This window comes from Callorhinus ursinus, unplaced genomic scaffold, assembly GCF_003265705.2.
Source record: "Callorhinus ursinus isolate GAN/ISIS: 27379988/994484 unplaced genomic scaffold, GSC_fseal_2.0 scaffold56, whole genome shotgun sequence".
Classification (NCBI taxonomy): domain Eukaryota; kingdom Metazoa; phylum Chordata; class Mammalia; order Carnivora; family Otariidae; genus Callorhinus; species Callorhinus ursinus.
Window position 1 is genome coordinate 8,142,714 of NW_027397118.1, and position 26,374 is coordinate 8,169,087.

Here is a 26,374-nt window from a genome sequence, read left to right on the forward strand (position 1 = left end):
TTTGGTGCAGTCAGTCACTAAAGCTATTTCGCTAACCTTAAGGAGTAAAGGAAACTCATACACCACTAACATCAGTCATAAGCTATTGTTGTTTATCAAGCCCACTAAACCAGAATGCAAGATGTCAATCACACCTCCTACAGAAAACAATAAATGTTAAGTTTTGTATGAAGGTTGTGAGTATCTGGTTAGGATTTAAAAAAATCAGCTTTACAACATGGAAGGGAATTTTTACATGCAATGAATATACATTTGGTATTTGGCAATTTTAATGTATTTGATCTTTCAAATGGTGTCTGTCATTTCAAAAAGGAAAAAGAGAAAGAGTTGGTTGAGCAGAAAGGCTAAACCTTGGACTGGAGGCCAATATGCATATACTGACACCATGGGAGGTTGGGAAAGATACCCTGTTTTCTCTTCCATCTGTTTTTGGGTACTGAAAACAGTCTCTTGCTTTAATTTTAAGTGAATTTCATCTGCATCATATATAGAAAAAGAGATGAAAATTAACATAGAAACCACAGTTGCAATCTAATACTTTGATTTTTATTCAAATTCCACACATTTAAATTAAAAAAAAAAACCGCTCAAAAATCAGCAAATTACCTTGAATGTAGCTCTGTGCTGCCATTATTATATTTGCTTCCTCTTTCCCAGACACCAAAGTCTGGTACGCGGTAAACTCTTTCTACACAAAATACAAGGTTTTGAATAAAAGAGACCTAAAAGAAAAGAAATGAAACATAAGGACACATGCAGTAACAGGATCTTTAAATACTGATAAGAGCAATTAGATTATCATTTGAAATCCAATTACACACTTGCTACCAACAGTTTCTTAATGTGTTCAAATTCTTGTGATTTTTTATATTGCTATAAATACTCTGTTATACCTGTTTTTTCTAATATAAAGCCTAAAGTGAGAACCTAATATACAGTACAAAAATAAAATTTAAATCCTGTCAATGTTTCAACTGTAATTTTTCAGCAGTGTATCTATTACTGTTCATGGAGACTGGATATCTTGAGAATTAAGAAAAATATAAAGCATTGTTTTATAATAGATAATATTTGTTATCTAAAATGTTCATATGAAATGTTAAATAAGTCTAAAACTTTGGAGATAAAAAGGTATTTCCCAGTTCTGAAATGAGTCAGTCCATTAACTGACTTAAGATTAACCTGGAGTCTTGAATCTATTAATCCTGGAATCTAATATTCTTCTGGTCTTTTCTACAGCTGTAGATACCCATTCTTATAAACTCAAAGCTATGACTGGAGATGAGCTCCAACCAACAGGCCAAGAGTCACAGTTTCCTTGTAAAGTTTTCAGACAACTGATGAAATTTAAACTCTCCAAAGTAACTACAGAAAGCAAAGATTATGGTCAGTTCTAATTTAAAAAAAAAAAAAACTGTTCATTTTATTAAAGACAATATCTTAACTGGACTACTGGTCTTAATTACAAGGTTTTAAATTAAGTCCCCATGTTTGGTTCAATATTGCAAACTGAGTATGTGCACTTGCCTATCTATCCTTCATCTCGAGATCCCTTCTGAAGTGACAATAGTATCTCCCACCTCCCCCCCATACACATAATTAATATAATGTATATACTTTTAAGAATGACACAAAAATAGGTGGGGGGTGCGCTAAATGGGTGATGGGCATTAAAGAGGGCACTTGTTGGGATGAGCACTGGGTGTTATATATAAGTAATGAATCACTAAATTCTATTCCTGAAACCAATACTATACTATATGTTAACTAACTTGAATTTAAATTTAAAAAAAAACCTCTTTACACAATTATAATAAATTATTGTATTTGAAAAAATAAAATCATTATAGTTAATGAGGTATACACAAAACAAAAAAAAATGACATATTAATAATACTAAAAAACAAAGGTAAGATTTCACCAGTACACCAGAAACTCTGCCAAATTATAATAGAAGAAAGCAATAGGAAAGAATTGTTTGAGAAATCAGAACAGAGGAAACCACAGCCTCTTAAAATGACTCTTCTTTGTTCTCTAGGATCTCTGGAAATCCAGTTTCTAAGCCCAGAGTCAACAAATACATTGCTTAAGAGTTGATCTGTAGAGCAGTCTTCCCAGATTCTCTCACAAAAGATGAATGGCTGGTACACTGGAATCCCTGACATTTCCACTCTGCATCTGAACAGAGATGTTTGCCCTTAGGGCCAAAAACAGCTGACATATTTCAGTGAAGAAAAAAGCAATTAGAGTCTTGGAGCCTCACAGAAATAGAACAGAGCATAAGATAATTTTAGATTTCCACAAAACACATATGTATCCTGTAACTTCCCTACCCAAGAATGAAGCATTACATACCTACAGTAAACTTATTACTTTGAATATTAGTGAGGCTCTCCCCAGCTTTCCCAGTTTCTCGCTAACTTGACTATATACCCTAAGGAAAACCTGCCTATAGAAAAATCCTGGTCCATTTTCACGAAACCTAGTATCTTTAGCTCATCTACGGTCTTTAGAGTTACTTAGATGCTATAATACATACAGAAAATACTTTATACATTGTCAAGTCTTCAAGTTTAAAGATATGAAAACATCTAAGTCCTCCTTCCTTTCATAACAAACTTTTCAAGTATATAATCCATATTCCTGTTCCTTCCTTCTCTTAGGAGGACTTTAGGACAGGGCTAGGCCCAAGTAAGGCAGTCTGCTCAGAATGCCTACATGGTATAATAAGTGGCTAGAAAGGCACTTCTGGCTCATAAGCCCTGTGAGGAAAACTAAAATGCCATTTACATTCTAGTTCCACAAGTAAGGAGTCTGCAAATTGCCATTCCACCCCATCCTAACAAGTAAAAAGCTGAACAGACTGAAAAATTGACAACTCTTCTTATATCCATAAGGCGGGGGTGGGGGGGGCGGTTAGACAGAGCATACTGCTGCCCTAAGACTGGAGAGACCCACAGTGAATACAGACAGCCATGGCTTCCTGGAGCAGAGACTCATGAGCAGAAGTCACCTTGGGAACCAGTGCCAGGGTAGTAAAACCTGAACTGTAACTGAACTGCTAGAAGCTCAGTTAAAAACTAAGAGTTAAAACTCCGAGAGTTAACATCTCCAGGAGGACCAAGTCATAAGGAGTTCAGGTTGAGATTTACCTGCAAAATATTGAGATTTACCTGCAAAAACTCCATCAGGTTCCCATAGAAAATGAGGAAAATCCCCCATGTCTTCCAGCAGGAGGAGGGGAAAAGAACTCATTTTGAAATACAAGTATACACGCTTTCTAAAAGTTCTTGCTACACTAGTTCACTTTTACAAAAGACCTACCTGTTTTCATTAACTGAAAGAAATCCAAAGAGGATTTTCACTTTTACATTTAAAAAAAAAGCCATTACTGTACTAATGCAGGTCTTTTTTTTTTTTTTAAAGATGTTATTTATTTGACAGAGAGAGCACAAGCAGGTCTTTCGAAAAAAAAAAAAGTGGTATAATGCAAACTTTTGTAAAGTGGGGGATAACCTTCACTTTACACATTAACGCTTACAAAAGGTTCCATAGGAACACTCTACTTTCAAATTGTGGGGGAAATCTCTATGTGGAAACACTTTTTCATAACAAGGTCTCAAATCACTGGAAAATGGTTAACCAGACCTTGACCTATTGGCCAATAGAACTTAACTGACCTGGGGAAGGGGAAATACCCAACTCCAGCCAGTTCTTCCAGATGAGGAACAGAAATATTCAACTCGAGCCTACTAGAGCTATCTTATCCTGCCTAAGGGGAGAGGGAAAAAAAATGAGATACACTTGTGAAGTTCATAGTCCAGAGGCACAGGCTAACTAAAAGACTAGACCTAATCATCGGATTACAGACACTTTGCATCCCTTCCCCTCATATCTCACCACATTTACCAAGGGCCTATTTACAACAGTTCCTTTATACTACATCATGTCCAGCTATCAAGAAAAAATTAAGAGCATATCAAAAAGAAAAAAAAACCTCACACAATTTGAAGAGACAAAGTAAACATCAGAACTATATGTGACAGAGATGTTGGAACTACCAGACTAAATTTAAAATAACTATGACTAATATGATATGGAATCTGTTGAATGAAGTAATAGTAAGCAAGAACACAGGGGCAATGTAATCAGAGACGGAAATCCAAAGACAAACTCCTCAAAAATGCTATATATAAAAAATACTATAAAAGAAATTAAAAATGTCTTTGATAAACTTATCAGAGATTCAACACAACTGAGGAAAAAATCTTGGCTAGAGGCTATATAAACAGAATCTTTGAAAACTGAAAAGCAAAGAGAACAAAACTGAAAAACACAGAACAGAATATTCAAGGGCTGTGAGACAACTGAAAAAGGTGTAATATATGTAATAGGCATACCAGGATGAGAAGAAAGAAAAAAAGGAACAGAAGAAATATTTCAAACAATAACAACTGAGAATTCCCCCAAATTAAGTCAGATACCAAACCATACATATAGGAAGTTCAGAGAAAACTAAGTAGGATAAATGTCCCCAAAAACTACACCTCAGAATATCATTTTCAAATAACAAAAAAATCAAGATAAAGAAAAAATCCAGAAAAAAGAAGAAACAATTACCATACCTACAGCAGAACAAGGCTAAAAATTACATTCAACCTCTTCTCAGAACCATCTAAGTGAGACTGGAATGAAATACTAGAAGTGCTGAGAGGGAAAAAAAAAAAAAAAAAACTATCAACCTAGAATCCTGTACCCTGCAAAATTATCCTTCAAGAGTGAAGGAGAAATAAAAACTTTTTCAAATAAATTGAGGAAATTTGTTGCCAGTAGACCTATCTTGCAAGAAATGTTAAGTTCTCTAGAGAGAAGAAAAATAATATCACAAACTCAGATTTGAATAAGTGAAGGTGAAATAAAATTTTTTGTTTTTATTACTCTTACTGGATTTAACAGATAACAGTTTGTTCAAAATAATAAATAGTAACAATGTAATTGATTATGTATGTTTATACCAACATATATCCTTATATATAAGTAAAGTTAATGACAGCAAAGATACAAGGAAGTAACTAGGGTTATTTTGTTATTATAAAACACCACACATGAAGTGGTGTAATGTTATCTGAAAGTGGACCTGGATTAGTTGTAAATGTATATTGCAAACTCCAGGGCAACAAGTTAAAAAAAGTAAAAAGAGGTCTAACTGATATGCTAAGAAAGGAGAGAAAATAGAATCATATAAAAAACTCAAATTTAAACCATAAAAGGCAAAAAAGAGTGGAATACAAAAATGGACAAACAGGACAACAAATAGAAAACAGTAACAAGTATGGTAGAGAGTACTCCAACTGTATCAACAATTACTTTGAATGTCAATGGTTTAAATGAACCAATTAAAAGACAGAGACTGTAAGAGTGGATCAAAAAACATGACCTAAATATATGTTGGCTATAAGAAACCAACTTTAAATATGAAGATACAAATTGATTACAAGTAAATGAATGGAGGAAAATATACCATGCTAATGCTAACCAAAAGAAAGCTGGAGTAGCTATTTAATTTCAGATAGAGCAGTGCTCGTTTCAGCAGCACATATAATAATTTCAGATAGAGCAGACTTCAAGTTAAGTAAAGTTACCAAGGATAAAGAAGGGAATGACATAATTATAAAGGAGTTAATTCTCCAACACCATCAATCAACTGGATACAACTGACATCTATAGACGAGTCCACCCAACAACATAAAACTACACATTCTTCCCAAGTTTACATGGAATATTCACCAAGAAAGAATATATTCTGAGCCAAAAAATATACCTTAATAAATGTAGAAGAATATATATCATACAATGTCTTCTCTCAGACCACAACAGGATTAAACTACAAGCCAGTAACAAAAAGATAACTAGAAAATCCCCCAAATATGTGGAGATTAAACAACATACTGCTAAAAAACACAAGCCAAAGAAAAAAATCTCAGAGAAATTTAAAAATATTTTGAGACAAATGAAAACACACTTTTCAAAATTTGTAGGATGCAGTGAAAGCAATCTGTACAGAAATTTATACCACTGAATACATATTTTAAAAAGAGATCTAAAATCAATAATCTAAGATTCTACCTTAGGAAAATTTGTAGTTATTAAATATATTAAGGGAGAGGCTTTAAGAGTACATAAGTTGTTTCTCTTCATATTTTCATCCAGTAATTTTAGCATTTATCAGTAAATCTTGTTTACAATAATTACTATAGTTCTTGCCTAAAGGTTATTTTCTATTTCTCTATTTACTTTTATTTATTAATTGGAATTCTACCGTAACAAATGTTTTATGTGACACTGTTGCAATGAACATCTTATTATGTTTCTAGGAGCTTCCCAGCCATTTTGACAACATGGTACACACAGAAATAATATTTGTACAACACACTGAAGTTACTGGACAAGACTCCTGGCAGCCAGAAGGTATTGTCCTGGGAGGTGACACAAACACCTTTAGAATGAAGGGCTCAGTTCTTCAGCCTATCTGTAACCTGTTTGTGGTATCCTAGCAGGAAAGCTCTGATCTAGGGTATATATCTGAAAGTTGAATTGCTAAATTGTAGACTAAGTGCACTTTTAACTTCACTAGATGTTATCAAAATGCCCTTCATAGTTTAAAAAAATTGGTGACCAAGTTCTGGCCAATAAAATTAGGCTGACGTCACTGGTTAAGGCTTCTAGAAACTGTTTTTAAAGACCCTCCTTCTTTCCCAATTCTTACTAGTGTCGACATGATACCTAGAAGAACAGCACCTTTATTACAATTATTTGGATAAATGTCCCATGTTTAAAGATGGCAGAATAGGAGAAAAGTAAGTCTATATCCTTGATGACATTGATCAGCTACTGTTAAAGCCCAGGACTTCCAACCTCCAAAAATGTTGGTGCATGAAATAAAACTTGTATCTGTTGAAACCACTCTTCTTTGGGTTTTCTATTACTTGTTGCCAAATGTAACTTAAATTATATATTATCCATGACTCATTTCCCACATTTTCATTTCTCCACCTTTCCTCTTTCTCTGCTCTCCCCCTGCCAGCTGGAGTTGGTTTGCAATTTAGGATCTTAAAACTTCTCTGCCCACTCAATCAAAAGTAGTGTATTTGTCATTCTCTATCAGACCATGCCATTTGAATTTGCTACATTGAATCTTATCTTTTTTCTATTTTAGTAAGCTTTTGCCAATTTTCCCAACTAAAATGTAATTTCTACAAGGCAAGGAGGTGTTTTGTCCGTCTTCATCATTCTGTATCCCTAGTGCCTAGAACAGTAATTTCTACACGACAACTCAACCAATTTGTTGAAGGAATGGTTAAATGACCTACAAACATTTTTAAAAGAATTTGATTTTTCATACTACCTCTGTCAAGTTTTATAAAATTATAGCAACCTCATAAAACTTATTGGGGAGCTTTTCCTGTTTTATCAGGAATTACCTCTTCCTTTAAGCTTTGGTAAGATTTGCCTATAAAACTAGCGGGAACAGTTCTTTTTCTGGAGAAGTTGAGGGGGAGGGGAAAGATTTCTTACCAATAATTTACTTTTGTCAAAGACTATAGATCATGCATTTCTGAGAGGGTGAAAACTGGTTCTCGGAAGCAAAAGAAAAGATCTTAGATATTACAATAGAGTGTGGCCCTGGAATGCTCAACTCTACCTTGACAAAAGCTTATTCCCTAATTTCTCACATTACAGAAAACTTACATAGTTTTCCCCCCTCTTGAGGGCAACAACAACAAAAATAATAAAAAGGTTAAGACCATAATATAGGTCTATTTTATTTTTCTATTTCTTAAGTTAGTATTAGTACCTGTATTAGTTTGTTAAAGCTGCCATAGCAACATACCCAAGACTGGTCTTTATTTTCTCATAGTTATGAAGGCCATATACCAAGATCAGGGTGTCAGCAGATTTGGTTTCTTCTAAGGCCTTTCTCTTTGACTTACAGGTGGGCCACACTCTGGCTACTTTGTCCTCATATGGTTGTCCCGCTGATCACATATGCCCCTGGTGTCTCTTTGTTCCAATTTCTTCCTCTTATAAGTACACCAGTCAGATTGTATTAAGGCTCACCATGTGGGCATGATTTAAACTTTACTATTTAAAGGACTTATCTCCAAATACATCAGCAACAATCCTATTTCCAAATAAGACCACATTTTGAGGTACAGGACCTTTGGGTTTTAACATATAAATTTGTAGAAGGTGGAAGGCGGGGGCACAAATCAGCTTATAACAGTAACTTATCTTTCCCCAGAACACATTCCATTTAGGATCATTTTGATATTTATTGTCAAATAATTTATTTGTAGTTATATTCTCCTTTTCATTCCTAATAACATTCATCTGTTTAAGTATTCCTTTTCTGCTGGGCAAATTTTGTTGAAGTTGGTTTAAATTATTAACCTTTAAAAAAATACAATTCTTGGTTTTGTTGACAATCTGTATTCTAACTTCACATTGTATATAATTATTTATATTTTTATCTTTATTACTTTCTTCCTTCTACTTGCTTTGTGTTTATTACAGTATTCTTTTTCTGAATTTAAAAACAGAACACTTAACTTGCTAGTTTTTCATCATAACTCTTTCCTAAAGCTAAAAATTGCCTACTAATAACACTTCACAGCTACATTTCACAAGTATTGGTACATAGTGTTTCACTGCCATTCCATATTATTTCTCAATTTCCATTTTCATTACTTCTTCAAAATCATAAAACAGAAGTGTATATGTTTAGTTTCCAAAACCAGGATACTTAGTGTGCACCTTTTACCTACTGACTTCTAAATTTAATGTGATCAGAGAAAATACTTGTTCTGTTATTCATTTAGTCTTTGTAGAATTTTGTTGAGACTAATTGTGCCATTCAAATAATCTACATCATAACTTTCATTTTTTTGTCTCCTTTATCATTTTATAAGGGAAATGTATTAAAAACCTCCTACCTATTCCATTAAATTTTTGTTTTATGTATTTTGAGGATATACTGTTAGGTCTGTACAGTACTATTTCATCTTCCCAGTGAAATGCTCCTTTAATTATTAAATAATGTTCCTTTTTATACATTTACCTTAAATACATGGGGTAAAAAAAGACTACTGTAAAAAGAAAACCCCCAAATACAATGGCATTTTAAGCTATAATTGATTTCTTGTACAGTATACTTTGTCTATGTGTGATATAGTCTTGTTTACTTATTTGTTTGTTTTAATGTGATCTTATCTCAGTTTTGAGGCTCTGGATGGAGACTGGTTACTTCCTCTTCCTGTATAAAGATTAAGTACTGATTAAGTTAATATCCCAGCCACTTCCCTTATTGGGTTCTCACACTCTATGCATTATGCACTTAACCTAACTACTTCAGGACTAGATACAATAAAAATAGAGACAGACCCTGGGGCCCATAGGAGTACTCAAATTAGCTGGTACACATGGAGACTACAAAACCTACTTAACTCCACCCTTCTCGTTATACATAAGCTGTCCCCTATAGTTGCAGCTTGTAACCCTGTCCTCACCTACAACCCCCAGTGTGGCCCTTCTTAGGGGCTTTCTCTCTCATTTAGAGGTATAAACAAAAGAGTTGTGCATTTCATCCATCTGAGTGTCACTATGTTGTTTCAAGCCATCAAAACAGGTTTTTTTCCTTCAAAAAAAAAACGTAAACCTTCTAAAACACAGACTGGCATGGCAGCTTAGTTCCACAATGTCATTTAGAGACCCAGGTTTCCTCTATCACTTGTTCTATAATTCCCCAGGGGTTTTCCAGGTCGTGGAAGGGGGCAGCAAGAGGGGAGAATTTATTTTTATCTACTCTCTGCAAGAGTCATGTTGGCATCAATTCAGATGATCAGTCACCACTTCTCCAAATATTGCCTTTCCTCAACTCTTTTTACTCTTTATTCTTATGAAGCATATTTGGGACCTTCTCATTCTATCCTCATTACTCTTAAACCTGCTTTCATATTTTCTTTTTACATCTCTGTTCTCCCAAAACTATTCTCCAGTTCATAAATTCCTTCTTCAACAATGTCCAATCTACTCTTTACCACTAATCTTTTAGTTGTTCCATAATCTTTATTTCTAATAATCATTTTTGGTTCTTTTTCATACATTCTCTTACCTTCTTTATCTCTATAAAATTAATATTTAACAATTTAAACATTTTTATTTTAGAGTCTCTTTCAAACAGTTCTATTATTTAAAATTCTTGGAGTATAAGCTTTCCTATCTGTTGTACTTGGTTGTTTTGAATAATTTCCTCATGTAATTTGTCCTTTGTAATTATTATTTGTATTATTTAACTCATTTCAATAAAGGTTTTCATTTGTGGATATGTACCTAAAAAGCATTTTATCTATGTTTTGACCATATATCATCATATGGCACAGGCTTAAAGTTTCAATTTAGGGTCCTAGACAACAATAGCTTCCTATTATCTGGGCCACTGGCCTGAGGTTTTTTTGTTCTCCTCCCAGAGAAGACAGTTCTTTTATAAGTTCGTGCATAGAATTCACATGTAACATCTCATCTTGAATGAGCCCAAGGCAACATCTCTTTTTCCAATGTGATCTTTTAAAAACTCAAACTCTTGGCCCATAAAATCCGTGGTACTGGGATTGCAAAACTGGACTCAATCCTCCACCCTTCTCCTCATCTACACCCTTTGAAATATGATTTTATAGTTCCTCCTAACAAGAGGTCAGACACATGATTTACTTCAGCCACCAGAATGTGGCAGAAGTGAGAGTGTACCAACTCTGAGCCTAGGCCTCAAGAGGCCTTACATGCATCTGTTCTCTCAGATCCCTAAATTTCCCTTGAGAATAATCCCAGCTCCTTTCTTGAGGATGATAGACCATATAGAGCAGAGATGGTTTATATCAGTCAATACCATCTTTAATTGGCTGTCAACCTGTCAACTAACCATAACATGCATGAGCGAGCTCAGCTGTTCTTGGCTAACCAAGCAGAATTGGCTAATCAGCAGAACTGACCAGCTCTTATATAGACCAGTAGGGAAAAAAAGTTGTAAATAAGACACTAAATTTGGGGGTATTTTGTTAAGAAACTGTAATAGCTAAATGATACAATATATCTGAATCTATGAGGTCCCTGAGCTTAACCATATCACCAGATCAAATGCTAATCTGCTAATTTTCTCATTATTTCTGGCATCTAGGAGGTTCCTTTTCTTTCATTTCCGCTTGGTTAGTTTTTTTTTTTAATAAATTTCGTTATACTTTACCTAATAGTATGTATTTTTGGAGTTAAATCAGCTTATTCAGTTGTATTATCACATTTACAGAAACATGACCAAATACCTCTCGTGACAAGTACCCAACTACCAGGCAGGCATCATGGGATATTAAATAACAATAAAGGAATTTCGGAACTAGAAAACAATATCCTCAAAGAGTATTATTCACAGATCAAATATTTAAATACTAACTTTAGCACCTCATCTTATCATCAGTGACTTCATTACCATGGCAGTTGAGAACCCACAACTAATAGTAACAAAATCAAAATGCACTAATGTTGCAAAGAAAGGGCTAAGAAACAATTAAAAATAGGTAAGTCACTAAAATGACTTTTTCTGTCACACTATGGGATATTAAAGACTCTTTTTATTCTTGACAAAACATATAGCAAGATTATATATCCTAAATGCTACTTAATTTCATGGAAAGAGAATTGTTTAAAATTTCAGTAACTTGCAGAAGATCTTGCCTTCTTACAATAATTTGGAATAATTCTGAAAGTTTAATTTTTTGCTGTAATTCAAGAATGATTATTCCAAATTTGCTTTGTAGCTAAACAGAATGAAATCTGAACATTTCATTAGTTTGACCAATGAAAATGAATTCTACTTCACAAGAAGTCATTTCATTCTCCAAATAGAAATATTTGTTACAAATGATATTTTCTCAGAAAACAAGAAATTACTTTGTACCACATCACACACTAAAAATTTTTAGACAGTAATTCAGCCATTCACTAAACTATTAGCATTTCCTGATTAAATAGAAAAAAAGACTGTATGTATATTTAACTTGTATATAACACTAAAGATTATAACTCTTTATTAAGCATAAACATATTTGAAAAATGATTATGAACAATTACTAATATTATTTTCCTATAACATGTAATATAGAAAAGTGAATCCATATTAAACAATGACCATTTTATATAGTTTAGATAATTTGTATATATTTCTGCAATAAGAGAAGTGTCTATTCCATCTTACTATGGCTCATGAAATTAACGGTATTTTTTAATCTATCAGTTTTATTTCAGTAATAACTAACATTTGGAAATACATCTTTTGGCAACACTATTCTATAATTAGGTAAAGAAATCTAAAGCAACATACTGTAGGCCTAATTTTTTTTTAATTCCCCAAATTATAACATTATCCTGCAATGGTAACCTATTTTAACAACAATTAAAAATCCATTTTAATCCTACTAAATATTATTTAAATTTCTCCATCTCCCTTATCTCCTATCAGCTACACACACACTGAAAGAAACAAACAAAATTCAATTCTTAAATTTCTAAGCATGTATAGGGAAACAGGAATAAATTTTTATTTTGGGAAATATTTTTAATTGGTTGGCAAAAATAGAACAAAACTACTATTTTTAAATATTTGGAGGCTGGATTGGAAAAGAGCTCAAGAGACCAACTATTCCAACCATATCTTTCTAGATGCATCCCTTCTAACATCTATTCTAAAATATTTACAATGATGTAAGCACTAAAAGGCCCTATTTTTCTAACAGTAACAAACCTGAATCCTCTCTCTGTCTGTAAATTCCACATAGATTATAGGACCCCAACCTAGATGCAATATTGGAAAAGAGACTGGTGCAATGGATGATGATACTTGAGTTTAATTCTTTCTATAACACATCAAAATCAAGATATCTCTTAAATAACACTAATACACTCTGAATTATGTTTAAAGTATCACCACAAGAGAAGGACAAATTTACCATTTGAGGTATGAGGAAAGGTTTCAGAAGGTGAACATTTCAAAAGACAGAGCATGGGATGGAGGGTATGGGGACTGAGAATGACAGCAATGGTTAGACAATGAATTTGATGACGGGACTATGCTCTAAAGAACAATCTATTCACAACACGGTAACATTTTATCTACTAAAAAAGCAGATTAATATTGTGTCCATATATACTGGCATACACATGATTGGCTTATGTGACACTGAATCTCTTATGAGACACTACCAGCAAAATAAAAAAAATGAGGTAAAATACACTTTCTTTCATCAGGAAAAGCTGGGTTTTGGGGTAAGCGAAAGGAGATGGGAGAATATCTAAAGGAAAATAATCTCCTGATTCTTCTACAAAATCATTGTATTACATTATGAAAATTCAATATACTGTAAATGACAGGCAAAAATAGGAAACAACCATATGCAGTAAAGGAGGTAGCCATTAGCCACATGTGTCTATTGAGTATTTGCCATGTATCTACCCAAATTAAAATGGACTTTCAGTGTAAAATATATACCAATTTTGAAGACTTAGGAAAAATGTAAAAACATCTCAATAATCATCTATATTACATATTAAATAAAGGTATCATATGTACATTGCATTAAATAAAATATATAAAAACTAATTTCATCTGCTTTTTTTAATGCAGCTACTGTAAATTGTCAAATACAGAAGTGGCTCACATTATATTTCTATTAAAGAAACCAACTGTAGAGACTGGAAAAAAATACATACTTCCCCAAACTGCATTCTTAGCACGAACTGCCTTATATAAGGTATAAGCAGGAGTTTGCTGAAGACTTTTGGGAAACCTTTTGAGGTTTCAGATTAAAAAAAAGGGGGGGGCGGAGGAGTAGGAGACCTGGATTTCGTCTGGTCACAGGAATTCAGCTGAATAGGGATTAAACCATTCTGAACACCTACGAACTCAACAAGAGATCGAAGAAGAGAGTAGCAATAACTCTCTGAACAGAAAAGTGACCACTTACTAGAAGGTAGGATGTGAGGAGAAGTGAATCTGAGCCGATATTTCAGAGGATAGATGGCGGGGGAGGGGGCCTCCATCGGCTGCTTCTGGCAAGTGATGGAGCTGCGGAGCAAAAAATCGGAACTTTTAGAAGTCGGCTCCGCTGAGGGACATCACTCCAGTGGCTAAGCGGGAGATGGAACCCTCGAGGGACAGTGTGGTCTCAGGACCCTCGGGGTCACAGAAACACCAGGGGTGCCTGAGTTTGGCAGAGCTCCCAGGTACCGGAGCGGAAAAGCGAGCTGCAGAGACGGAGCAGAGGCACGGGCTCTCAGCTCGGGGATGCCATAAACTGTGATCGGTGACCGTTGGGCCATTGCTCCTCCAGCAGGGACCCAAGCAGCAGAGCCGGGTAGACTCCCCTTCCTCCTGTGGGAGGAGCGGGCGGCGCGGGAGCACACCGCAGGGATCTGCTGGGTTTGGAGACTCCAAACAGGAACAGGTGCCAGAGATAGAAACTCTCGGTCACAGGCCGGGTGAGCACAGAGTGGGGCCAGAGACAAGGGAGACAGGAGTGACTGACTGCTTTTCTCTGGGGGAACACTGAGGAGTGGAGCCCCGAGTTCACAGCTCCTCTAGGCGGAGAGTGGGAGGCCACCATTTTCACCCTGGTCCTCCAAAGCTGCACCGAGAGCTTGCAGGGAACAAAAGCGCCTGAGAGCAAACCTGAGCAGATTGCTTAACCCGGACCAACAAGGGCTGAGCAATTCCACCTCTGGCAAAGACACTTGGGAACCACGCCAACAGGCCCCTCTGCCAGAAGATCAGCACGAACAGCCAGCAAACCAAGACCAAGTTTACTGATCAAGGAGAATGGGAAAACTCCAGCGCTAGGGGAATACTGCACATAGAATTCATGGATTTTTTACCATGATTCATTAGTTTTTCAAAGTTAATTTTTTTAACTATTTATTTTTTTAATGTTTCCTTTTCCCTTTTTCAACCAAGATCTTATCAATCCCTTTTTTAAACAACATTTTTATTTTCCTTTTATGTAGTCATATTTTATCCTTTCATAGTAGTTACCCCTATTTTTGGCATATATATATATATATATATATATATGTTGTTCTCTCTTTAAAATTTTGAGATACAATTCCTTCTAATAGATCAAAATATACTCTAAATCACTAGTGTATGGCTTTGTTCTAATCTCCTGCCTGACCATATTCTCTCCCCTTTTTTTTTCTTTTTCTTTTTTTTAAATCTTTCTTATTTCAAACAAATTCTTTCCTTATCAATAACTTTTATAAAATCTTTTATCATTTTCATCTTTACAATCATCTGCCATCCCTTCATTGTACCAACCCTTATTTTGTATATATATGAGTCTTTCTTCCTTTAAAATTTTAGGAGGCACTTTCTTCTAACAGACCAAAATACGGCCAAGATCTAGTGTGTGGCACTGATCTATGCCCTACCCTGATCATATTTGATCATATTCTGTTTTTTTTGTTTGTTCTGTTTTTGTTTCTTTCTTTATTTTCTTCTCATTCTTTTTTCTTTCTTTCCATTTCTTTTACCCTGGTTTCAGGTCTTCTCTGATTTGTGTAGAGTATACTTGATGGGGACGTTGTTAACCTGTTAGCATTTTCTTCGCTCATTCATCCATTCTCTGGACAAAATGACAAGATGAAAAAAATCACCTCAGCAAAAAGAACAAGAGGTAGTGCAGTCTGCCAGGGACCTACTCATTATGGACATTAGTACGATGTCAGACCTAGAGTTCAGAAACATGACTTTAAAGATACTAGCTGGGCTTGAAAAAAGCGTGGAAGTTATTAGAGAAATAAAAGAACTAAAATCTAACCAAGTAGAAATAAAAAAGGCTATTAATGAGGTGCAATCAAATATGGGGGCACTAACTGCTAGGATAAATGATGCAGAAGAGAGAATGAGCGATATAGAAGACAAAAAGATGGAAAATAAAGAGGCTGAGAAAAAGACAGATAAACAACTACAGGACACGAGGGCAGAATACGAGAGATAAGCGATACAATAAGACGAAACAATATTAGCATAATTGGGATCCGAGAAGAAGAAGAAAGAGAGGAGCAGAAGGTAATATTGGAGCAAATTATAGCAGAGAACTTCCCTAATGTGGGGAAGGAAACAGGCATCAAAATCCAGGAGGCACAGAGAACCCCTCTCAAAATCAATAAAAATACGTCAACACCCCGATATCTAATAGTAAAACTTACGAGTCTCAGACACAAAGAGAAAATCCTGAAAGCACCTCGGGAGAAGAGTTATGTAACCTACAATGGTAGAAACATTAGATTGGCAACAGACCTATCCACAGAGAAATGGCAGGCCAGAAAGGACTGGCATGATATCTTCACAGCACCAAACGAGAAAAATATGCAGCCAAGAATACCATATCCAGCTAGCCTGTCATTCAAAATAGAGGAGAGATAAAAAGCTTCCAGGACAAACAAAAACTAAAGGAATTTGCAAACCCGAAACCAGCCCTACAAAAAATACTGAAAGGGGTCCTCTAATCAAAGAGAGAGCCTAAAAGCAGCATTGATCAGAAAGGAACACAGACAATATACAGTAACAGTCACCTTACAGGCAATACAATGGCACTAAATTCATACCTTTCAATAGTTACCCTGAATGTAAATGGGCTAAATACCCCAAACAAAAGACACAGGCTATCACGTTGGATTAAAAAACAAGACCCATCGATGTGCTGTCTGCAAAAGACTCATTTTAGACCCAAAGACACCCTCAGATTGAAAGAGAGGGGATGGAAAACCATTTACCATAAGAAAGCTGGGGTGGTAATTCTTATATCAGACAAATTAGATTTTAAAACAAAGAGTGTAATAAGAGATGAGGAAAGACACTATATCCTACTTAAAGGGTCTATCCACCAAGAAGATTTAACAATTATAAATATCTATGCCCCTAAAATGGGAGCAGCCAATTATATACGGCAATAAATAACAAAAGCAAAAAACACATTGACAACAATACAATAACAGTGGGGGCTTTTAACACCCCCCTGACTAAAATGGACACATCATCAAAGCAAAAGATCAACAAGGAAATAAAGACTTTGAATGACACACTGGACCAAATGCACTTCATAGACATATTCAGAACATTCAATCCCAAGGCAACAGAATACACATTCTTCTCTAGTGCCCATGGAACATTCTCCAGAATGATCACATCTTAGGTCACAAATCAGGTCTCAACCAGAACCAAAAGATTGGGATTATTCCCTGAATATTTTCAGACCACATTGCCTTGAAACTGGACTCAATCACAAAAGGAAAGTCGGAAAGAACTCAAATACATGGAGGCTAAAGAGCATCAGAGTAAAGAATGAACGGGTCAACCAGGAAATTAAAGAAGAATTAAAAAAAATTAATGGAAACCAATGAAAATGAAAACACAACTGTTCAAAATCTTTGGGATGCAGGAAAGGCAGTCCTGAGAGGAAAGTATATAGCAATACAAGCCTTTCTAAAGAAACAAGAAAGGTCTCAAATACACAACATAACCCTACACCTAATGAAGCTAGAGAAAGAACAGCAAATAAAGCCTAAACCCAGCAGGAGAAGAAAAATAATAAAGATCAGAGCAGAAATCAATGAAGTAGAAACCAAAAGAACAATAGAACAGATCAACGAAACTAGGAGCTGGTTCTTTGAAAGAATTAACAAGATTGATAAACCCCTGGCCAGACTTATCAAAAAGAAAAGAGAAATGACCCAAATCAACAAAATCATGAATGAAAGAGGAGAGATCACAACCAACACCAAAGAAATACAAACAATTATAAGAACTTATTATGAGCAACTCTATGCCAGCAAATTAGATAACCTGGAAGAAATGGGTGCATTCCTAGAGATGGATCAACTACCAAAATTGAACCAGGAAGAAACAGAAAACCTGAACAGACCTATAACCACTAAGGAAATTGAAGCAGTCATCAAAAATCTCCCAACAAAAGCCCAGGGCCAGATGGCTTCGCAGGGGAATTCTGTCAACCATTTAAAAAAGAATGAATACCTATTCTCCTGAAACTCTACCAAAAAATAGAAATGGAAGGAAAACTTCAAAACTCATTTTATGAGGCCACCATTCCCTTGATCCCAAAACCAGACAAAGACCCCATCAAAAAGGAGAATTACAAGCCAATATCCTTGAGGAACATGGATGCAAAAATTCTCACCAAAATACTAGCCAATAGAATCCAACAGTACATTAAAAGGATTATTCACCATGACCAAGTGGGATTTATCCCTGGGCTGCAAGGTGGGTACAACATCCGCAAATCAATCAACGTGATACAATACATTAACAAAAGTAAGAACAAGAAACATATGATCCTCTCAACAGATGCAGAAAAAAGCATTTGACAAAGTACAGCATCCTTTTTTGATCAAAATTCTTCAGAAAGAAGAATTGTGAAAGAAATGGGCAGAAAACATGAACAGACATTTTTCGAAAGAAGACATCCAAGTGGCCAACAGACACATGAAAAAGTGCTCAACATCACTCGGCATCAGGGAAATCCAAATCAAAACCTCAATGAGATACCACCTCACACCCGTCAGAATGGCTAAAATTAACAAGTCACGAAACGACAGATGTTGGCAGGGATCTGGAGAAAGGGGAACCCTCCTACACTGTTGGTGGGAATGCAAGCTGGTGCAACCACTCTGGAAAACAGTATGGAGGTTCCTCAAACAGTTGAAAATAGAGCTACCATACGATCCAGCAATTGCACTACTGGGTATTTACCACAGATACAAATGTAGGGACCCGAAGGGGTACATGCACCCCGATGTTTTATAGCAGCCATGTCTACAATAGCCAAACTGTGGAAAGAGCCAAGAGGTCCAACGACAAATGAATGGATAAAGAAGATGTGGTATATATACACAATGGAATATTATGCAGCCATCAAAAGGAATGAGATCTTGCCATTTGCAACGACGTGGATGGAACTGGAGGGTGTTATGCTGAGTGAAATAAGTCAATTAGAGAAAGACATGTATCATATGACCTCACTGATATGAGGAATTCTTAATCTCAGGAAAGAATCTGAGGGTTGCTGCAGTGGTGGGGGGTGGGAGGGATGGGGTGGCTGGGTGATAGACATTGGGGAGGGTATGTGCTATGGTGAGCGCTGCGAATTGTGCAAGACTGCTGAATCACAGATCTGTACTTCTGAAACAAATAATGCAACATATGTTAAGAAAAAAAAAAGTAGTAGTTAGCAGGAGGGGAAGAATGAAGGGGAGTAAGTCGGAGGGGGAGACGAACCATGAGAGACGATGGACTCTGAAAAACAAACTGAGGGTTCTAGAGAGGAGAGGGGTGGGGGCATGGGTTGGCCTGGTGATGGGTATTAAAGAGGGCACGTTCTGCGTGCAGCACCGGGTGTTATGCACAAACAATGAATCATGGAACACTACATCAAAAATTAATGATGTAATGTATGGTGATTAACATAACAAAAAATTTTTTAAAAAGGCTACTTCTGATGAAAAGTAACTAACACACCCCTTTTATCAACCTTCCCCCTCTTTTTCCCATGATGCCAGTAGTTAGAGCAGCCATTTTGAGATAAGGAGAAACTAACAGACTAAGCAATCAGCTATCTTCCAGGCATCATATTATGAGAAAACTAAGCACCTTAACATTTAATCCACTGCCATAACTCCCAAAAGATACTGGATGAATTAGTCTAACATTTCAAAATGAATTATAATTTTACAAAGCCGAGGATGAAAGATAAATTTCAATTATTATGACAAGCTTTATTCAAAACAACAAACCTAAATTTATCCAATGAGAGTCTATTTCCAACAAAAATTACAAAAGCATTTTTTTATGTTCAATTAGCCAACATATAATACATCATTAGTTTTTGATATAATGTTCAATGATTCATTAGTTGCATATAACACCCAGTGCTCATCACATGTGCCCTCCTTAATACCCATCACTTGATTACCCCATCCCTCGACGCCCCTCCCTTCTCTAACTCTCAGTTTGGTTCCCAGAGTCCAGAGTCTCTCATGGTTTGTCTCCCTCTCTGATTTATCCCCATTCAGATTTCCTGCCCCTCCCCTATGGTCCTCCACGCTATTCCTTATGTTCCACATATGAGTGAAACCATATAATAACTGTCTTTCTCTGATTGACTTATTTCAATTAGCATAATCCTCTGCAGTTCCATCCATGTTGATGCAACTGGTGGGAATTCATTCTTTCTGATGGCTGAGTAATATTCCATTGTATATATGAACCACATCTTCTTTATCCATTCATCTGCTGAAGGATGTCTGGGCTCTTTCCACGGATTGGCTATTATAGACATTACTGCTATGAACACTGGGGTGCATGTACCCCTTCTCTTCACTACATCTGTAGCTGTGGGGTAAATACCTAGTAGTGCAATTGCTGGGTCATAGGGTAGCTCTATTTTAAATGTCTTGAGGAACCCCCTACTATTTTCTAGAGTGGCTGTACCAGCTTGCACTCCAACCAACAGTATAAGAGGGTTCCCCTTTCTCAACATCCTCAGCAACATTTGTTGTTCCCTGTTTTCTTAATTTTAGCCATTCTCACTGGTGTGAGGTGGTATCTCATTCTGTTTTGATTTGTATTTCCCTAATGGCAAGTAATGTGGAGCATTTTTCCATGCGTCTTTTAGCCATTTGTACGTCTTCTTTGGAGAAATATCTACTCATGTCTTCGGCCCATTTCTTCACTGGATTATTGTTTTTTGGGTGTTGATTTTAAGAAGTTTTTTATAGATCTTGGACACCAGCCCTTTATCTATACTGTCATTTGCAAATATCTTCTCCCATTCTGTAGGTTAACTTTTACTTTTATTGACTGTTTCCTTTGCTGTGAAGAAGCTTTCTATCTTGATGAAGCCCCAATAGTTCATTTTTCCTTGTTTCCCTTGCCTTTAGAGACGTCTCTTAAAAAAGGTGCTGTAGCCGATGCTGAAGAGGTTACTTACTGCCTATGTTCTCCTCTAGGATTTTGATGGATTCCTGTCTCACATTGAGGTCTTTCATCCATTTTGAGGTTATCTTTGTGTATGGTGTGAGATAATGGTCCACTTTCATTCTTCTGCATGTGGTTGTCTAATTTTCCCAGCACCATTTATTGAAGAGACTCTCTTTTTTATATTGGATATTCTTTCCTTTGTCAAAGATTAGTTGACCATTAGTTGAGGGTCCATTTCTGGGGTCTATATTCTGTTCCATTGATCTATGTATCTGTTTTTGTGCCAATACCATGCTGTCTTGGATCACAGCTTTGTAAATATAACTTGAAATCAGGCAACGTGATGCCCCCAGGTTTGGTTTTCTTTTTCAACATTCCCCCGGAGATTCAGGGTCTTTTGTGGTTCCATACAAATTTTAGGATTATTAGTTCCACCTCTGTTAAAAATGTCAATGGTATTTTGATAGGGATGGAACTGAATATGTAGATGGCTCTGGGCAGCATAAACATTTTAACAATGCTTATTCTTCCAATCCATAAGCATGGAATGTTTTTCCATCTCTTTGTGTCTTCCTGAATTTCTTTCGTAAGTGTTCTATAGTTTCTAGTGCACAGATCTTTTACCTCTTTGGATAAGTTTATTCCTAGGTGTCTTATGGCTTCTGGTACAACTCTAAATGGAATCCATGCCTTAATTTCTCTTTCCTCAGTCACACCGTTAGTGTATAGAAATGCAACCAATTTCTGTGCAGTGATTTTGTATCCTGCCACATTGCTGAATTGCTGTATCAGTTCTAGCAGGGTTTGGGTGGAGTCTTTTGGGTTTTCCACATAAAGTATCATGTCATCAGGGAAGAGAGAGAGTTTGACTACTTCTTTGCCAATCTGAATGCCTTTTATTTCTTTTTGTTTTCTGATTGCTGAGGGTAGGACTTCTACTACTATGTTGAACAACAGTGGTGAGAGTGGGCATCCCTGTCCTGTTCCTGACCTTGAGAATGATATTTGCTGTGGGCTTCTAACACATGGGTTTTATGATACTGAGGTAAGTTCCCTCTAACCCTCCACTGTGAAGAGTTTTAATCAAGAAAGTATGCTGTGTTTTGTCAAATGCTTTTTCTGCATCAATTGAGAGGATCATATGATTCTTGTCTCTTCTTTTGTTAATGTGATTGATCACGTTGATTGATTTTCATATTTTGAACAACCATGCGTCCCAGGAATAAATCCCACCTGGTCGTCCCCACGACGACGAAAATTAGACAGCCACATGCAGAAGAATGTAAATGTAAAAGTACATTAATCCTTTTAATGTACTTTTGGATCCTATTGCCTAGGATCATTATATTTTGGCATCCATGTTCATCAGGGATATTGGTCTGTAATTCTACTTTTTCATGGGGTCTTTGACTGGTTTTAGGAACAGGGAAAACTTTAGAAATTTTCCTTCCATTTCTATTTTTTTAAACAGCTTAAACAGATGTTATTCTCTTCTTTAAATGTTTGGTAGAATTCCCCTGGGAAGCCATCTGACGCTGGAGTTTTGTTTTGGGGGAGGTTTGTGATTACTGCTTCAATTTCCTTGCTGGTTATTGGTCTGTTCAGATTGTTTATTTCTTCCTGTTTCAGTCTTGGTACTTTTTAATTTTCTAGGAATGCATTCATTTCTTCCAGATTACCTAATTCGTTGGCATATAGCTGCTGGTAATAAGTTCTAATAATCATCTCCGTTTCCTTGATATTAGTCTTGATCTCTCCCCTTTCATTCATATTTTTATTAATTTGGGTCCTTTCTCTTTTCTTTTGGACAAGTCTGGCCAGAGGTTTAACGATCTTACTTTTTCAAAGAACAAGCTTCTAGTTTCATTGATCTGTTCTACTGTTCTTCTGGTTTCTATTTCATTGATTTCTGCTCTAATCTTTATTATTTCTCTGCTCCTGCTTGGTTTAGGCTTTATTTGCTGTTCTTCCTTCAGGTACTTTATGTGTAAGCTTAGCTTGTGCATTTGGGATCTTTCTAATTTTTTGAGAGAGGCTTGGATGGCTATGTACGTCCCTCTAAGGACCGTTTTTGGAGTATCCCATAGGTTTTGAACAGATGTGTTTTCATATTCATTAGTTTGCATGAATTTGTTTAAGTTCTTCATTAATTTGCTGGTTGACCCATTCATTCTTTAGCAGGATGCTCTTTAACCTCCAACTGTTTGAGTTCCTTCCGTATTTCTTCTTGTGGTTGAGTTCCAGTTTGAAAGCATTTTGGTCTGAAAATGCACAGGGAATAATCTCAATCTTTTGGTATAGGTTGAGACCTGATTTGTGACCCAGTATGTGATCTACCCCGGAGAAAATTCCATGTGCACTTGAAAAGAATGAATATTTTGTTGTTTTAGGACAGAATGTTCTGTACATATCTATAAAGTCAATCTGGTCCAATGTGTCATTCAAAGCTCTTGTTTCTTTGCTGATCTTCCGCTTAGATGATATGTCGATAGCTGTGAGTCGAGTGTTGAAGTTAATGTATTATTACCAATATGTTTCTTTATTTTGGTTGTTAATTGGTTTTTATACTTGGCTGCTCCCATGTTGGGGATATAGGTATTTACAACTGTTAGATCTTCTTGTTGCATAGTCTCTTTAAGTACGATAGAGTGTCCCTCTACATCTTTGGTTTAAAAATCTAATTTGTCTATATGAGGATTGCAGGCTCTCTGCTGAGCAGGGAGCCTGATGCGGGGCTCGATCGTTTAAAAAAATAAGAAAATAAAATCTACTTTTTCAAGACTCTAGAAATTAAACAAGAAAGAGCTTACAACAATGCAAAGAAGAGTTAATCAAGAAAAAAGGAATGAAATCTCACTTGAGGGAGCTTTGGAATGTATTAATTGTCTCCCCCGTCTTGTTGTAGCCTAGGCCACACAATCACAGCAATCATGGAAACTAGCAGACTAACAGCCACCAGAAAGGACAGAACAAGTTTAGAACTTCCCCAAATCACCATCTCAGTGAAATGTCACTATTTGAATTGTCTGCAGCTTCTTAAAAACTGACACTCACAGAGTTTATGTTTAAATGAGTTATGTTTAAATGACCTGACTCAGAGCTTCCATATATGCACAGCATTTTCCCTAGGTATATAACAAAAACAATCAGTGGCAACTACTGAGCACTGCAGCTGCCTGAAACAATTTTTTTTTTTAAACAAAAAATGAGTATACATAGGAGGCTTTGAAAATCTCCAAAATATTCCTGGGAAGACAGGAGGCAATGCACATTTGTAGGTCAGTGCCTATAATGAAAAAAGACCTGAGACATAATTAATATGACACCTCTGGCTGAAATTGAGACTCTGCAAAAGGGGAAAATGAAGGCCAAAAGAGATATACTATCTGTGAAAATTTTCATGCTTTGCCCTAAAACACACAGAGAGGACTCTAGGAAAGGCATATATACTTATTGGTTCAGAGACTTTAACTATATTCTAATCATTAACTGAACCCTTAACTAAGTGAGCAAAAATATCAGTGGCCACATATGATAAATACAAAGTTCACAGAAATGTTTTGGGAAAACCAATAAACAATCAAATAACACAAGCACAACATCAACAACTTCACACCTTAGAGGAGGGGGACTGCATTACATGGGTTGATATATTATATTATTTAAAATGTCCAGTTTAACAACAAATACATTAACCATATAAAGAAACAAAAAATTATGGCCCTTATACCTCATTAAAAGAAATTGATAAAAAGTGTATAAACCCAGACATCGGACTTACTAGACAAAGACTTTATTTTTAATTAAATTTTATATTTTTAAAATTTTTTTATTTAAATTCAATTAATTAGCATATAATGTATTATTGGTTTTAGAGGTAGAATTCAGTGATTCATCAGTCTTATATAATATTCAGTGCTCATTACATCACCCAGGTATCCCATCCTCTCTTCTCCCTCCCTTCCAGCAACCCTCAGTTTAAGTCTCTTATGGTTTATTGTTCTCTCTCTCTCTCTCTGATTTCATCTTTATTTTTTCTTCTCTTCCCCTATAATCCTCTGTTTTGTTTGTTAAATTCCACATATGAGTGAGATCATACAATAATTGTCTTTCTCTTATTGACTTATTTTACTTAGCATAATACCCTCTAGTTCCATCCATGTTGTTGAAACAGCAAGATTTCATTTTTTGATGGCTGAGTAGTATTCCACTGTGTGTGTGTGTGTGTGTGTGTGTGTGTGTGTACCACATCTTCTCTATCCATTCATTCTTTATAACAGCAATGTCAACAATAGCCAAACTATAGAAAGAGCCCAGATGTCGAATGACAGATGAATAGATATAGACAAAAACTTTAAGTCAACTATCTTAAGTATGCCCAAAGATCTAAAGGAGAGCATGTACAAAGAATTAAAGATGATTTGGTAAGAACAGTATCTCACAAATAGAGTCAATAAAGAGACAGAAATTATTAACAGGAATCAAAATTAAAATTTGAGTTGAAAAGGATAAAAATGAAAAAAAAGACAAAAATCAGAAAAATGGTATTCAATAATTTTACTACAATCACTCCAAGTTGTTTTCTGCAATCATGGAATGAAATTATAAATCAGTAACAGAAGGAAAATTGGTACATTCACAAATATGTGAAAATGAAACAATACACTACTAAATAACTAATGAACCAAAGAAGAAATCACAAGGGAAGTTAGAAAATACACCAAGATGAATGGATACAAAACAGTAACATATCAAAAATAAGGAGATGCAGCAGAGCAGGCAATAGAGGGAAATTTATACCTAAAAATGTCTATATTTGAAAAGCAGAAAAACCTCAAATCAGTAATCTAATCTTATAGAAGAATAAGAGCAAGTAAGCCCATATAAAACAAACAGAAGTAAATAAAACAGGAGGAGAAATAAATAAAAGAGAGAATAGAAAAACAGTAGAGAAAACAAAACCAAAAGATGATTCTTTGAAAATACCAATAAAACTGATAAACTTTTGGCTATACTGATGAAAAAAAAAGAGGAGATAGGATTCAAAATACTAAAATAAAGAAGGAAAGAAGGAATATATCAAAACCAACTCAAGAAAAAATAGAAAATCTGAATAGACACATAATCAGTAAAGAGATTGAAATCATAGTAAAAAAATCTTCCCATAAAGAAAGCCCAGACCCATCTAGTTTCACTGAATTCTATCAAATGTTTAAAGAAGAATTACTACCAACCTTTCATAAACTCTTCTAGAAAACAAAAGAAGAAACACTTCCTAACCCA

The 26,374-nt window shown here is 35.6% G+C and overlaps 1 protein-coding gene across 3 annotated transcripts in view; it reads right to left on the bottom strand.

Moving 5' to 3' along the window:
• Positions 1 to 26,374, bottom strand: part of PHKB (phosphorylase kinase regulatory subunit beta) — a 303,729-nt gene that overhangs the window by 164,985 nt on the left and 112,370 nt on the right. For all 3 annotated transcript variants that reach the window (XM_073884358.1, XM_025852340.2, XM_025852337.2), the window contains one exon: positions 607 to 722. In XM_073884358.1, coding sequence (XP_073740459.1) covers positions 607 to 722 — 116 coding nt within the window. The remainder of the gene's footprint in view (positions 1 to 606; positions 723 to 26,374) is intronic.